General features: G+C 43.7%; 1 protein-coding gene across 1 annotated transcript in view; it reads right to left on the bottom strand.

The window, feature by feature from the left end:
- The window catches only part of ALK (anaplastic lymphoma receptor tyrosine kinase), a 793,694-nt gene extending 782,132 nt beyond the window's left edge, over positions 1–11,562 (bottom strand). The window contains exon 1 of the mRNA XM_011972566.1: positions 9,939–11,562. Coding sequence (XP_011827956.1) covers positions 9,939–10,605 — 667 coding nt within the window. The 5' untranslated portion in view covers positions 10,606–11,562. The remainder of the gene's footprint in view (positions 1–9,938) is intronic.
- Between the last annotated feature and the right edge of the window lie 5,251 nt (positions 11,563–16,813).

The raw sequence follows: 16,813 nt of genomic DNA, 5'->3' as shown, positions 1-16,813 counted from the left end.
TGTGCTGCACCCATCAACTCGTCATTTACATCAGGTATAACTCCCAGTGCAATCCCTCCCCCCTCCCCCCTCCCCAAACTGGACCTAAGTTTTCACCTTAAGAAACCTAGAAACAAGATTTAAAAAAATTAAACCCAAGGCAAGCAAAATTAAGGAAAGCTAATAAAATAAGAGCAGAAATCAATGAAATTAAAATTTTAAAAATAGCAGAAATCAGTATCACCAAAAGCTGTTTCTTTGGGAAAAAAAAAAAATACAATTGCCAAACCTCTAGCCAGAATGACAACAAAGAGAAACAATGCAAATCACAGGTATGAAGTATGAAAAAGGGGACATAACTACTGACCCCACAAACAACAAAAAAAAGGAAATATTATTTCCTTCTAAGTTGCTGAAATAATGGAAGTTGTTCTGTTACAACTGGAAGTAAATCCCCTATAATTCCTGCTCCAGTCAACTTCTGGACTTGTACACAACATGTGTGTAACAGTTTTGAGATGTCCATTAACTGATGACTGGATAAACAAATTGTCATATGTTCATGCAATGGAATACTATTCAGCAGCAACAACAACAAAAAATAAAACAGACCACTAACACATACAATAAAACAGACAAATCTTAAAAGCATTATTCTAAGTGAAAGAAGCTGGACACAAAAGAAAACACATTATATGATTTCATTTCTGTGAAAGTCCAGAACAGACAAAACTCATCTATTGTGATCAAAATCTAATCAGAAGTTGCCTGGAGCAGGGAGTGTAGGATGTTCTTGCGAAAGGTCGAGAAGGACCTTTTGGGGTTGATAGAAATGTTCCATATCCTAATTAGGGTGGTGGTTGCCCAGGAGTGTGCATTTATCAAACAAATCAAACTATACACTTGAAATGGGCACATTTTATTCTATGTGAATCAGAATTCAATAAAGTTAAAAACAATAGCATATAATTTTAGCCTAGATTTAGAGTATAGATTTTGACACCAGGTCAGCATCCGTCCAAGCCCCAAATAGTCATGTGTTCACTCCCTTCTCCTTCCCCCACCCCCACCTCACTCTTTGTGTCATTGTTTGGTCTTTTATTCTATGTCTATGCATCTCAGTGTCTGGGAGATAATTCCCGCCTTCTCTCTTTCTGGGTTGCCTCTTATACATTCCTCTCTCAGTTTCTTCACTTATAACTTCATTGTTCTTCATCATTTTTTCTCTTTATGCAAATATAGTTGTGTTTCTTTTTCTACTCCTTCTATAATTTTTCTCTCTTAACAGTCCTGACTAAAAGGCCAAAAAGTTTTCAAAATTATTTATTGAATAGTTTATTTTCTTTGTTAACTACTGAACATAAAAATCTTTATTTTTATTTAAAATTATTTTATTTATAAACAAAATTATTTATTAAAAAGTCTTACATGTAACTTACATAGCCCTTGGTTGTTCCTTTTACCTCTGTGGGTTAACGCCTTTACTTGCAAAAGACTTACCTTCCTTGCTTCAGGAAGAGTTTCTGAAGCATGGATTCTGTCCAACGAGGGCAAAAATATAATCAAGAGTTCAGGAAAGAAACTAACACTTGTTGAATACTAACCATGGGTTGGGATCTCCGATATGCCTTATCCCATTTAATTCTCAAAATATCTCTGGAAGTTGGGTGTTATTTTTCTCACTTTACAATTAAGGGAAGTTCGGAGAGAAGAAAATAAATAGCCTTGGGTCAGTAAATAAGAGAGTAGGACTTTAACCCCAGATCTGTGTCTTATTCTGTTCATTATTTGGAATAGATGGTTTTACTTTTAATTTCCCACAAATTGAACTCCTTGGTAGGAAAATAAGACGATGGATAAATATATGATGTTATTTTCGTACAAAGGGATACAACATAATGATAAAAAAGAATACTGTTATACACAACATTGATGAATCTCACAGAAATCATGTTCTGTAGGAAAAGACAAACACAAGAGTATGTTTGGTATGATTCCATCTACATGAAGTTCGAGAATAGTCAAAACTAATTGCTTACATACAAATCAGAAGGATGGTGACCTTGAGTGGAATGTGGATACAGACTGGAAAAGGACTGAAGAGAACTTTCTGGGGTGCTGGAAACACTCTGTATCTTTATCTGGGTGGTGATTATACAGACGTTACACATGCAAATTATCATTAAGTTATACAAGATTAATACTCTCAATACACTTTATTATACTTGTCATCCCTTAAATTTAAAAAAAATCATTTTCTGTTGTTAAAATAAAGGTTCCTCTCTCCCATTTTTAGACTCTTTGCCAGAAAAGTCTGAAATTGGGGAAAATGCTTTCAATGCAATGATGTCATTTTGAGAAGGTGTTATCCCTGGGGAGGGACACCTTTTCAAGCATACTGGGCTATTACTTGAACCCCAGGGCCCGGCTCAAAATCTAGGACTCTACACCACTGCTCCTAATGCCAAGAGTTAGCTGAAATCATGAATGGGTAAAGCAGGATCTCAGCACATTTTATTATCTTGTACATTCACTTTTTTCTACTGCCTTAGAATAGTCCAAACTGGAACTTTCCACATAGGTGATCTTATACAATGCTCATAATGACTCCATGAGATAACTGAGACAAAGTCTCTATTATTTGCTTTCCAAAAGCAAGGAACAAAAATCTATGGGCTTACCAAGTTTAAGAGAGTTGTAGAAGATTGCAAAGCTAACAAAAATTAAAGAACATCATAGAATTCAGGTCTTTGAGCACCTAATCTAGTGTTCTTCTCGCCACAGAACAGTTACTTTAATTATCCGGGCTTAAAGGAGTCCTTTCCATATTCACCCTCATGAACTCATATTCCAGTGAAAACTAAATAAAAGATAAGTAGGGGTCAAAGAAAAATATAATCAGTGGTTCAATCTATCCTCATTTCCTTTGGCTAGTTTCCTGATTTCTTTAAGCCTGCCTAGATTTCCCTTGTCCTGTAACCTCATACCTGTTTCATACCTTCCTTTAGCTTTATTCTTACTCTAAGGAATTCTGACTGCCTACCACTCCATGCACCTGTTGTTACTTAGCCAGAAAGGTAAGGTGCAAGAAAAAAAAAGAAAAGACTTAAATAACCAAGTGATTGGGTGTATCTTCCCCCAAGGGAGTTCTTCTCTGCCCACTTTCTGGAATATGTACACCACAACACAAAGCAAATCTAATAGAATTTCCTCCGGAAAGGACCCAAGCTCAGAACAGCCAGCTGAAAAATTAATCACAAAATTTACTGAAGAAAAATAAGCTATTCTGAAAAATACAGTTAATCAAAAAGCGTACTGAAGAATGCCTCCAACCTCCTCCACTACCTCACCACCAGGCCAACACTCCCTGCTCACATCTTGACCTCCGTGAAACAGCCCTGGTCATCACAAGGTTAAGAAACATTGGCCACACCCTAGACCACAGAGCAACACAATGGCTGTAAAGAAGGAGTCCTTGATAGCTTTATTCTTAGCTCTCTCCATGTGATCCTGGACCTACAACCATCCTCACCCACGCGCCCTATTTTTTATCTACTCCCAAGAAGAGATGATGTTCACGTGCATCTTTTGGAGGCAATGGCTCAGCTATGGTTCATAAAAACCACCATGTACAAAATGCTCTGTGGATTCTTAGCCTCTTTTTTTTAGATTGAGGGATCTTCCTGAGGCAGCCTCCCACTCAAGTCCCTGGGTTATATATCTCCATGGCATCTCAAAGTTTAACTGCTCTTAATGTGCTCAGGTCCATTAACCAGTTGGTAATTTACATTTCTCTCCATATTCTCCACTTGGCAATGAATGGTGACGCTGAAAATATAGAAAGAACACATCTTCAGCTAATTACAATAAAGGAGTTACCAGAGGCCAGTAGTCCAGTGTCTCTAGACCTGGACAGAGCACTCTCAGTTAAGAAAGATCTGCCATCTGAAAATGATTCTGCTGTAACATCTCTATCTTGTTCTTCCTCCATCTTAACTTTCATACTTTCATAAAGTTAAGCCTTGGTTTCTTTCTGTAGGAAAAAAGAACAGGATTGCGAATATGCTGGTTGACCCTTTGAACTGAATCCAAAGTCAAAAGCCTTAGGAGAGGACATTAGTTCATGGGGAGGAAGTAAATACCACACATGAATCCTCCTTTCCATGCATATTTCTGAGAAAGTCACCTTCCATGGTGAAATAGTAGAAACTACTACTCTGATAACTCTCTTCATTTCCCATACATCCCATCTTTCATCTCTTGGGAGTAAGAAGCTCGCTGAATGGAGAACCACAGCATCACAACTGCTGCTGCCAAGGTTGCCTCACATGGGCAAACATAGAGATTACAACTCCAGATGGCACCATTCAGACAGACTAGAATGTATATGGAACCCCTAGAGTTGTAGAGTGCACAGCTTGCATGATCAGATTCTGGAGTGCTGCTGTTGCTACTACATGAGAAAACCACAGTGGTTCATATTGATGAAGCACTTTATTTTTCATCAGGCATTGGGTTAAGGATGTGCACATATCATCTGATTTAATCCCCATGACAACACCTTGAACTATTACTAATCCCGTTTAGGAACATTTAAGAACTATTACTATCCCTATTTTTCTAATGATAAAACTAGCCCTCAATGATTTCGAGGAATTTTTCCAAGCCCTGGCTATTGCCCACCAAATATTTGTTGCATGGCCTTCTAGCAAGGATACCGGACATTTTTTCACCTATTGACATGTCTTGCTCTTTGTAATCTGCACTTGGAGATGATTCCCTCAGGGGAAAGAACTCTGATTTGAAGGAAAGGGGAACTGTGGTTCTAGTCAGTACGAAAGTTTCCAGGTGTATACCACTTTGTACTATAAGACCTGGAAAAAGTATTACTAAACGTCTGGATTCCAGTTACTTTATTTACAAAATAAAGCAAACACTTTTCCTGCCTACCATAGGATTAATAACTAATAACAAATGTGAAAGTGCTTTATAAATTGTAAAGTTCCATATAACCATAACAGGACACTAATAACGATTATAAAGAAAGGCAAAATTTCCTTTACAGGTCAGACTGGAAAAATGTTCATGTTGTGAGGTTGTCAGGCAGTGATCCTGAGTGGCAGGCACTGAGACTTCTGCTGAGCAAATCTCATTCTTTTCTCCTCCCACCTGCAGGCCAGTTCCTCCTGACTTTCAGCAGACCAACTTCCTTATAGATATCCTTTTCTCACTCTGTTGCCCAGGCTGGAGTGAGGTGGCTCAATCTTGGCTCACTGCAACCTCCATCTCCCAGGTTCCAGCAATTCTCCTGAGTAGCTGGGACTAAGGTGCATGCCACTATGCCTGGCTAATTTTTGTATTTTTAGTAGAGACAGGGTTTCACCATGTTTGTCAGGCTGATCTCAAACTTCTGACCTCAAGTGATCTGCCCTCCTCAGCCTCCCAAAATGCTGGGATTACAGGCATGAGCCACTGCGCCCAGCCTAGACATCCATTTTTATTAATAATCACACTCTCCTCCCATGCCTTACACAAAAACCCTTCATGGACCTTCTTTCTCTTTTGAAAATTTTTGAAATGCTAAATTGGATGTGAATGAACTTCATCTTTCAAATGACAATATAGATTCTCAACATTTCAAGGGATTTTTAAGTAGCCAGTAGGAGTCCACCAAATCTAGAACTGATGGCATCTTCTCAAGACACAGGTCACTTTCTGCCCTGCTCAGTGATGTTTTGTCACATACACTCACCCATAGATGTATCTTAGATACACAATTCTCTGGTGAGTGTGCCTCCCAAACCCCTGGATATACAGATCACACCTCAGAGAAATAATCTATGTTTAATTGGAGGGCAGGGAAGAATAAATTCAGTAATTTCAAAATATTTGTCATTAACAATTTTTTAAGTGCTTCTCACCAACTTCAAAGATGTACATGCAATTCTTTTATTTTCCTCTAAAAACACCAATGCCCAAAGCCTCCAGGGTTTGGATCATAAAAGGGTTTGGATCATGATTCCTTCCGCCATTCTGCATCCCAGCTCTCTGTCCTGTTGTGACTTCTCAATATTTGAAAATATAGAACTGATTAATTAGGAATGCTGGGGCTTGTCTGACCCACATCTCACCTGACTCCCCACTCCCTTGGAATTCCATTCCATAGTCAGAGGAAGGAATATCAACGTCAGAAAACAAGGTTTCCCTGATATCCAACCCGAAGTTTCCTTCTACAAGTATGATCCGATTACTTCCATGGGCCACGCTAAATAACTCCTCTCCTTCAATGCCACTCTCTCTTCAGAGATTTGTAGATTGTTACCATGGCTTTCTCTTCATCGCCATTTAGCCCAGCCATATATATTTAATTCTTTTCATCTTTCATCGTAAATCAGTCCCTTCAACTGTTAAATCAGCTCTCTGCTCTTCTCTGGACTAGTTCCAATTCTCCCAATTCACCTCCAATAACTGATATCCCTTCTGGGAGCTCCAATTTCCTCTCTATCCTCCTTTGCTTTCTCTGCCCACTCCAGAAATGAAATGGGAAGGAACTGACAGATATGGGAGGTCAAAGATCAGGTATATTGCATTGCATACATCTCTAAATTGCTCAGGCCTCTCCGTAGTACATGTAAAATCCCAAGTCATGTATCCACTTTCCTGGAGTGGGAGGGAGTGCTTACAGGGAAATAGGCCTCCTATCCCATGAGTCATCATCCCCTAGCCCTCTGCCTGGGTGATGGCAGAAACAGATCTCAAACCACCTGTAAGCCAGGATACAAACTGGAACTGTGGGCAACATGCCAGCCTTGCAGACAGACATCTTTTCTATGATTTGGGCTGTCCTAGGAGAGGCCAGAACCCTTAATACAGTCCCAGAAACTGCCTCTTCCCCTTTTCTCCATGAATGGGTGAATTTGGGATCTGTCTCAGACTTGAAATGCTGATCCCATTTAAGAATTCACAGCAACCCACAAAGAAAAACCATTAGCATTTCATGCATTATAAGGCCTCTCAGACATCTTTCTGTCCTCTCGGACAGCCCAAATCACAAGCAATGCAAAGGTTTTGCTTTCTCCTAACTGGCACTTTTTCATTTTTACTATTTTAGTCATGGTCCTGCTCAGGTTTAGGAAGCTATCTTTGGTCTGAGCCAAATGGACTGCTCCAGGCCCCTCACTACAAGACAAGGAAGAACAATCAGCTCTTCCCTCCCCACAAATAGCCCCATCAGCATCATTGTGTACCTCCAGACAAGACACTTGGGCAGACACTGGAAGAAATAAGCTGAGCTATGCCTACTTTCCCTCTGTATAATTGAAGAGCCCACATCATAGAAGAGTTAAATGCTTTTTCTGTAAATCAGAGCCTATACAAAAAGAATAAACCCATTTCTCCAAACATGATAAATAGCAAAATCAATCCCAGTGTCAGAACTTAACCTTGAATTTTCATAAGGAAAATGAATGGAACCATAATGATATATGTTGTCCGAAACACAGAACAAGGTATAGCAAAGTATATCTACTCCATGGGGATGTCTGCAGTGGAGCCTGTATCTGAATGAGGCTGGGGAGGCAATGATAATGTGAGAGAGGCTAGTCCTGCATGGCCAGCTGCCTAACTGCAGACAGCATATGTCCTCAGAGACAGGAGAGACCAGGCTGTTCCAAGTATGATCACCACAAGGCCTGAAGTGCTTTTCAATAGGCTGTCTGTCTCTCTGGAGGTCATGGGGAGCTCATCCAGTTACACTTAGTGTCTTATTTAATCCTATCAATAATCATTTGATTCCAATCCTGCTGAAAAATGCTTGGCCAAATTTTCTTGCCTTTTAATGGCAGAATCCTGGCTCCTACTGAAATCAGCATTGCTAGATGTGTGAAATGATGCATAAGGGCTTGGTCCAGCTGCCAAACGTACTGGGCCACTGAGGGAGGACTTGGGAAGACCACAATGCTTTCCTACAGTCAATAGTAGAGAAGCCCTTGGAGCACAGGCCTTTCTACATAAACCTCCCCACTCAGCGGCTCCAGCACCTTATTTAAGACTTGAGTGGAGTATATTCTTTAAATGAAGTAAGTATGTGACTCTTCAGAGACACTCACTGATAGCTTCATGCAACCTACCTGTTTACAGTTGGCAGGTGTGGGGCTGTAGAAATGAGCCGTTTTGCCTGTCACCAACATCTGACAAGAGCTGATATAGACTGCTGGATTCTATGGTCATTTGATAAAAGGTGATGGGGAAGCTCCAGAGATGCTCATAGGCATGAAACTAGAAGATAATCTGCATTTCCAGAGAAGTCATTTTTATATCCATTACTAAAACACCGGGCACTAAAACAGAATGTTGCATGTATAAACCACACAAAACACAGTGACATTAAAGCCCAGCTGTTCTTTACAAAAATATCTTGGGTGGAACAACAGTATCAGTCTTCCATCTCAGTTCACTGAAGGCACTATCAAACTCATCAGTGCCTCTTAGGATGGACTATATAAATTCCAGCACTAAATGAAAAGGGCTCACTTTAGGTGCCAGTGCCACTAACACTAATGCTGAAATGTGCATCTGCACTCTGTTTTTCTTGGGGGTCACATACTAGTATGTTTTCTGTGCAATGACTAGGGAAACTCAGCTTCTGAATATCCCTGCTGCATGAGAATACTCATGTGTGGGTGTGTACGTGTGTGTGGACAAGCATGCAAGATACTTGTAGCTCTACAATGGGCCCTTTTCAATGCTTTCCATCCAATTAATATTAGACATTAGTAGCCAGTGGAGCATAAGAACTTCATTTATTTCTGATGATGAGAATGATAGAAAAGAAGCTGGGTTTGCTTGATGGAATCTGTGTTGGCTTTTTAAAAGCCTGATTTCTTTTCTGTGCCTTTCTCATTCATTTGCATTGTATATTTTATTCACAAGTCTTCCCCAGTTGTCTTACAAGAAGAACATCCATTCAAAACTACCTGGTTTTCCAGTCAAAGGATACTCTGGAAAGAGTTAGAAGTAAGTGCCTGCACACACACCCAACTCAGTGAAAATGGGAAGAAATGAGGGAGTAAATGGAACAGAAAAATCTCATTTTAGGAGTCTCCAGCAGGGAGATCTGCAGTGAAACAAGCCTGCCAGAGACTATCATCAAGAACTGCTGCTGACATTCAAGCTAAGAATCAGAGGGGAAAGGAGGAGTGGGAAAAGGTAAGAAAAGCAGGAAAACCAACGATGGTTTCTCCCTGGCTTCTTAGTGACTCCCCAAAGGAATATTGACAACTTTCCTTCCTTCCTCCACACCTCCCTCCTGTCCTCTGTTCCTGAGTTTCTCTGGGGCTCTTCCAACAACATGTAAGAGAAAGGATGAGTCTGAGAGTGCACAGCAGACTGGGTGGGGGTGGGAGGGGGAGAATAAATAAATAAAGAGGAGGCAATCCCTGGCAATGCCTGCTCAAGCCAACGTTTGGCATGGGGACAGTTGGGTGAGGTTCCATAATATGAGGAGAAATTCTATATTCTTTGAGAAGGTGTACCATATTTCCCAAATCTGTGCCGGCCAGGAACAAGGGGGAGAGAAGGGCAATAGTTTTGACATCTACTACTAAACTTGGAACCTAGAAGTAATCGGGGCATTTCAACAGTCCCAGGGGCCCAGGAAGAGGGGCGCCCAATTTTGTCTGGGACTACGTATAAGTCCAGAGAAGAAGGCGCTCTGCCAAGAGTATGAAACTTTTCTCCCAACTTGGTTGCTAAAGAGGAAGGAAGACCCCTCAACTGCTTTCAGAGAGAAAACAAGAAACTACCATCTGACTCAGGAAGGAGGTTTGCAGGAGGAAAGGGGACGAAGAAGCAGAGCTAAGGTTTTAGAAAGTGGGGTGGAAGTCAGGATTATTTAATGGTTGCATGTCAATGTGACTAAAAACACTAAATCTCAGCACACTTAGGAGGGAGCTGCTCACCAGTCCCGAAGATCTGGAAGAGAAGGCGGGGCTGGGAGGCGCGGATTGCCGCGGACAGCCTTCCCTCTCTGCCCACTTCCGACGCCTTCTTCTCGGGCATCAGGCGGATCCTCAGTCGCCCTTCGCCCTGGCGAATCCACCAACTGAACAGCTCGCTGAGGTTGAACTGGAGCAGCCCCACAGCCGCCTCCCCAGGGGGCCCGACGCAACCCTCCAAGATCGCCTCCTCGCCCAGCTCCAGCACCAGCTGCTTGGCACGCCGGAGCTTGCGCACCGAGCCGCCCTTCAGCACCCTGGACAGCGTCCGGGCCTCTGCCGGGGTGGGTGAGCCGGCCGTCCAGGAGACCCCAGGCGCCGGCCCCAGCAACCTGAGCAGCGGGGCGCAGTCCAGAGCGAGCGAGCCGCGCGCCTCGGGCCTGCCAGCCTTCAGCTCCGAGGGGGATGGCGGCAGCAGCAGGTCCCGGGCGTAGACACGGAAGAGTGAGGGCACTACGAAGTCCACTGCCAGACTCTTCCTCTGCAAGCGAGAGTAGCTGAGCGGCTCCCGGGGCTGCAGCGGCGGCCCCGCAGCTGGGGATCCCGTGCGCTGGCCGGTCCCCGTCCCAGAGCCCAAAGCTGCAGTGGAAAGCAGCAGCGGCAGCAGCCACAGGAGCCCGATGGTTCCCATCCCGCCGGAGGAGGCCGTTTACACTGCTCTCCAGGCCCAGCCTCGCCCTTCGCTCTCCCCTAGATGGGAAGAAGCTCTGAACAGTCCTCGGTACCCAGCGGCTCCTTCCACCTGATCTCCAGAGGACTGTGCGTGAGGGCAAGTCTCTTGCTTTCCCCTAACTGCACGGAGACGAGCAGGAGTCTCAAGGAAACACAGCTGTAATCTCAGGGGCGAGTCCAGAGACCCTCAAGCACGCTGGGCTCACTGACTGGCACCTTCAGTCTCCTGCTCGCCACGCCGAGTGCCGCTCCCCCGTCTGTAGCTCGCTGCGCTCCGCACAGAGGAACTACTATGGTTGAAGGGAGGTGGCAGTTGGGTACCGTCCTCTCCTGCCCCCCGCGGTCGGAGCTGGGGTCTGTCCCCTCTCGGGGAAGCCTCCAATCTCCACAACTTTCCAGACTGAGAACGGCGGCTCCCAGCTGCTGCACGCTGTCCTGGCCGCCTCCTGCGTTCCTTTTGGCTGCTCCGAGCTCCTCTGCCCGGTCTGGGTGGGATCCGACGACGGGGGCTGCCTTCTCGCGCACCCTCAAGCTATCTCTCCGCTGCGGGAAGGCTTCGGACTGCTCTGCCCGCTGAACTTCTGGGCGTGAATCCGAACCCCCGCGCTGCGCAAGTTTGCAGCGTCCTTGCTGTCGCCCGCGCCTCGCTCGGTTCCTCAGAGTTCGCAGGCACCGGAGCGGCCCCGGCGGCAGCAGCTGAGGGCGTTCAGGGCAGGGGCTCCCGAAATCTTGCCGCCCCCTCCTCACCCATCATCAGCGCCCGCAGCTTTGGGTAGCCGGCCAGAGGGCGGCCGGAAAGCACATCGGTGCCCCGCTACCCTCCGAACAGAGGCGGCGGGAGGTACCAGCTGCTACCGCCGCTGCCGCCCCCAGAGCTGCTGGATCGCATCTGCCTGGGCGCCCGCCACTTGCAGCTGGCGGAGCCGCGCGAGCGCGCGCAGGGAGGGGGCGGGGCCCGGAGGGGGCGGGGCTCACGAGCCAACTCCGCACCGCGGCCCGACCCGCCCCACTCGCTCCCTCCAACCAATGGCGTGGCTCAGTCGGCTCCTATGCAAATCTGCAGAGGCCTCGGCATTCATTGAGAAAAGCAGTGAGCCCGCCCCATCCGCCCTCCGTCCCTCTCCAGTCTCTAGTTCCTTCCCCTCCTCCAGATTCCCTGCCCTATTTCTCTGCAGTGTGAAAGGGAGTAAATGTGAGAACTGGAAGAGGCCTTTGCAATCAAGCACTCTCCCTAATTATACATTTAAGAGATTAAACGGGTCCGACTTCGGAAAAACAGGTTCCAGAATAAAATTGGAGGCGAAGGGAAGGGAGGAGGGAGTGGGGAGGGGGTGGCAGCGCGACACTGGCAAATCTGAGAACAGCTTGTATTAGGGCCCTGAGACAGAATATTCTCTGACCCATCTATTATTTGAATGCATTCCTGGGAACTTAGGAGTCCCGCCGTCCACACAGGAGAATCTGGGAGTCGGGGGGCAGACAGGGATGGATGTTCTTGGTCTGGCAGAGTTGTTCTGCAGCTACAACAAATACATTTCGGACCCCTGTCAGTCACTCCGTTTTCTCAGAATGGTGTCTGAACATGTGCAACCTCCCTAGTCCCTGCAAGGTAAACATTTTAATTCCAGTTTTACAGATGCAGAAACTGAGTTGCAGAGCATTTAATTGCTTGCCCACAATCTTGGGAATGAGCGTTCAGAACCTTAGGCCTTTTTTAACCACCTGTAGTGGCCATACCTCTACCTCTCCCTTTCCTTTCGTCTCTCCTGAGCTGCCAACGCAGAACTCAGATAATAGCTGTTTTTATAACAAGTGGTTCACTAGATCCTCAGACAAAACTACCATCTTTGGGTCACACAAATCCCCTTGATAACTTCTTGAAGGCTGGTTGTCAGGCCTTGAGCTGACTGTTGAAGCTAAGAATGAGGCAAGATCCTCTCTGGAGCTCACAGCCTGGTGGGTAGCACAGGAGTTTTCTCATAGGATCAGAGCACAGTGTCACATTGAACCTCCCTCACCGAGCTCCTGGGGGCCGCAGTAATTTGCCTACTACCCCACAGGAGATAGTGGCCAAGTGGAACCTCTGTTCTCCTAGGAACTGGGCTCTTTCCAGCTTTGTGGCAATGCCTTTGGCAAGTGGAAGACCCAGTAAAAAAAGAATATTGATTCTCGGCATGGCTTTCTTCCGCTCTATGTTTGGCAACTCACTTAATTTGACAGGCATCTGCCCTCTCTCTGGAAGTCACACTGGATACACTGACTTTACAAGTTTTAGGGCAAATAATTATCTCACCCAAGGAGAAGAAAGTATGTTCCTATCTTGGTGGAGGAAGGGAGGAAAAGAAAGAAAAGGGGGAGGAAAATGCTACAGTAGTTAATACTTTCCTAGTACAATATACGTTTGATTTTCATCAGATTTTTCTGACATACCTACTGGAAGAGGAATTTTTATTTGAAATATAAAAAATGACTAAAACTCCAGCCTTTCCCTATTTCTCTATACAATTCTTGACCAAAGGCATTACTGACTCCAGTAATTTGTCATTAACTGTGAATTGTCTGCTGCACCCAATGGCCACTAGGAGGCTGCAGAGACTTGAAACTTTAAATGAGCTGCCAGGGTTTAACATTTTCTAATAATGCCCCTGTCCATTGCTTTTGCACCTCATAGACACAAGAGTCTCAATTAATTCTCATGATGTATACATTGTCTCAAACTTTTCCCAAGGAAAAATAAGTGCCTTTCCCTGTAGATTAGATCACACTAAATCTCAAAAAATTTCTTTTTTAGGTAATTTTTTTAAAGGAGGCAGGAATTAATACTGATAATCTACCAGGCACTAATGTACACATCTGTAGACGTGTGGGTGTCTAACACATCACACAGCTTTTTGGGAAAGGGTATATGTTGTTATTGCTATTACAGAGATAAAACAATTAAGGCTCAGAGAGGCAAAATAATTTGCCCAAGGTAAAACAGCAAGTAAATAACAGGGTTGGAATTCAAACCAGTGATTCTTTTCCTCCAACATTTACACAATCCACTGAGAAAAGTTAGGGCTTTAACTCATGCCCAAAGTTATAATTTAAACACCCCTATCCTATATAATTTCCATCAAAAGGATGGGAGACAGGAAAATGAATTTAAGAGCACATAGGGGAAACAGAGATGGAAAGATAAAAAAGTGTGAGCAATGATTGCTAACACATCTTGTGCACTTATTACGATCTATTTCAAAAAGGCTTTCATTCACTATCTCATTTAATATTCCTAGTAACACTCTGAGGAAAAGCAATAGTACCTCTTTTTTACAGATCACAAATAGAAGCTCAGGGAGGTTAACTCCCCGACAAAGTTACACAGGTAACTAGAGCTGAACCTGGATACCTAAGAAGTTCATGCTCTTCAATTCTGGATGACCTCACAATAGAGAAAATGAGATGAGGTAAAATGGAATGAGGTGAGCCAAGATCAACAGAGGAAGAAGCTGACAGATCAAATCAGAGAGATGGGGAGTGGACATGGCATAGATTCTGACATAGATACTGGAATCCCCAAGAGACAATTAAGTGAGGTGGGCTGCTCTGAGTCACCTTGCAGATGACTTGGGCCATTGGGCTGGGGAAGGAGGAATGTGAGTTGACCATGTGCCAAGAGAGGAAGTGGCCAAAGAGGACATTGAGACCACCAACACCCTCCTCAGGAAACTCCCAATTTCTGGAAAGGGAAAAGTGAACAACTCAGTCAAGAAGGTACATAAATTCTCTATAAAGGAAGTAATAACAAAAATGACATGACACAATCAGCAACGTGACTTAAGGTAAAACACATCTCACAACTGCAAAATCTGATTAGGACCTATAGGATCAATCAAGTTAGGCATTTTGTTGGTCAACAGATACTCCTTGTGTACCTAATGTATACAGGATGTTGTTCTACGTTCCAGGAATTTTTTGCTCTGGACAAAATAAAAGGTCCTTCACCTTCAGAAGCTTACACTCTAACGATGAGAGACAGATGATAAATGTGCAAGCACATAAAGTAATTTAAGATAATAATAGGTGCTATAAAAAACAAAATAGGGCCATGCAGTAGATGACTTGGAACAGTGGGTGCGGGTGCTGCCCTAGGTCTAGCTTCATAGTTGGAGAAGTCCTCTTTAAGGAGGTTAGAGTTAAGTCTTGATTGATGGGAAAGAGGCAGTCAAGAAAAGCTTATGAGAGACAACATTCTAAGCAAAGGAATACCACATGTAATGGTCCTGAGACGAGAATTGGTTTGCATGTCCAGGAGACAGTGAGAAATCAATCTGGCTGGAACAGATTGATAGTGAACAGAAGACAGAAAGGTGTAGGTGCAGTCAAGGTCTAGATCTTCTACAGTTGGATAGGCCATGGTAACAAGTTTGCATTTTATTTTGATTGCAATGGGAAGACACTATTTTAGTGGAAAGTCTCATACTCTGATTTATGCTGTAGACCTGCACTGTCCAATATGGTAGCCATTAGTCATATGTGGCTATTGAACACATGAAATATGCTTAATCCAAACTCAAATGGGCTGTAAGTATAAAGTACACACCATATTTCCAATATTTAGTATACATAAAATCTCTCCTTAGTATTTTTCATATTGATTACATGTTTAAATGATAATATTTTGGGTATATCAGGTTAAATAAAACATATTATTCCAGTTAATTTTACTTTATTAAATTAATTTTACTTTATTTAACGTAGCTAGCATTCTGGGCTTGGCCAAGAGTTTTAACTCTTGGCCTTATCTCTCCTACTTAAAACTGGATTATAATCTCTTTCTGACAAAGTTGTTGTGACAATTAAATATAGCAAATGCGAAAATTCCTAAGGGCATGATAGGTACCCCTTACCTTCACTAAGCTAAAGCAAGTCAGTAATCATGGTCAACTATCAAAAATAAGGACAGGATACAATTGTATTTTGGCTGGGGGAAAACACGTGTTATGAGAGAGAGAGAGAGAGAGAGAGAGAGATAAGAAGAAGAAGAAGGAGGAGGAGAAGGAGGAGGAAAGGAGGAGGAGGAAAGAAGAAGGAGCAGCAGGAGGAGCAGCAGGAGGAGCAGCAGGAGGAGCAAGAGTAGCAGCAGCAGCAGGAGGAGGAGGAGAAGGAGGAGCGGCAGCAGCAAGCAGGAGGGAGGTGAGGTGCTAAGGCATTTGGAAACCCATGACCAAAGGAGCTAATCCTGGGCCAAGAGCAAGAATTGGAACCCAGAAGAAACATTCAAATGAACCAAGACTTATGTTCAGGAAAGTAGATTTTCATCCCAGCCTTTCTTCTCAGAGGCTCTGTGACTTTGGGAAAACCTTTGGCTTATCCAGACTCCTGTTTCAAAGTAGAAGAAAGGACCAAGTATAGTCTTTAAGATACAAGTCCTAAATCCTCTGTAAGATTCTTCAACTGGCCAAAAGACCTCATTCAAGACTGGGTAACAGAGTTGACAGGTACTAGAATAAGACTGTGAGTTTCCAGCACAATTAGGAAGAGAGCTTGGGCCCAATGCTGGACAGAGGAAAAACAAAACCAGGATTTCTTTTAAAATATGCTCTGCCACTTGGGCAAGCCTAAGCTCTGAATCTGTAGCCTGACATTGTTGACCAGTCACATACAAGATATCTTGTAAGGATCGGCATGCTACAATGAGAGTAGTTAAAGTCATTAAATATTAATTTAATCACTCTTTATTAAGCACCTACTATGTGCTTTGCTCTATGTGATGTGCCATGGAGAGAGACTATGGTGAATAAAACACTCTAGGTTCCACTTTTACACTGTTGGTGAGAGCGTAAATTAGTTCAACCATTGTGGAAGACAGTGTGGCAATTCCTCAAGGATCGAGAACTAGAAATACCATTTGACCCAGCCATCCCATTACTGGGTATATATCCAAAGGATTATAAATCATGCTACTATAAAGACATATGCACACATATGTTTATTGCGGCACTATTCACAATAGCAAAGACTTGGAACCAACTCAAATGTCCATCAATGATAGACTGGATTAAGAAAATGTGGCATATATACACCATGGAATACTATGCAGCCATATAAAAGGATGAGTTCGTGTCCTTTGCAGGGACATGGATGCAGCTGGAAACCATCATTCTCAGCAAACTATCACAAGGACA

This window comes from Mandrillus leucophaeus, unplaced genomic scaffold (genome assembly GCF_000951045.1).
Source record: "Mandrillus leucophaeus isolate KB7577 unplaced genomic scaffold, Mleu.le_1.0 Scaffold13, whole genome shotgun sequence".
In the NCBI taxonomy this organism is placed as follows: Eukaryota; Metazoa; Chordata; class Mammalia; order Primates; family Cercopithecidae; genus Mandrillus; species Mandrillus leucophaeus.
The sequence above is the reverse complement of the archived record's forward strand: the minus strand, read 5'-3'. Positions and strand labels throughout refer to the sequence as shown.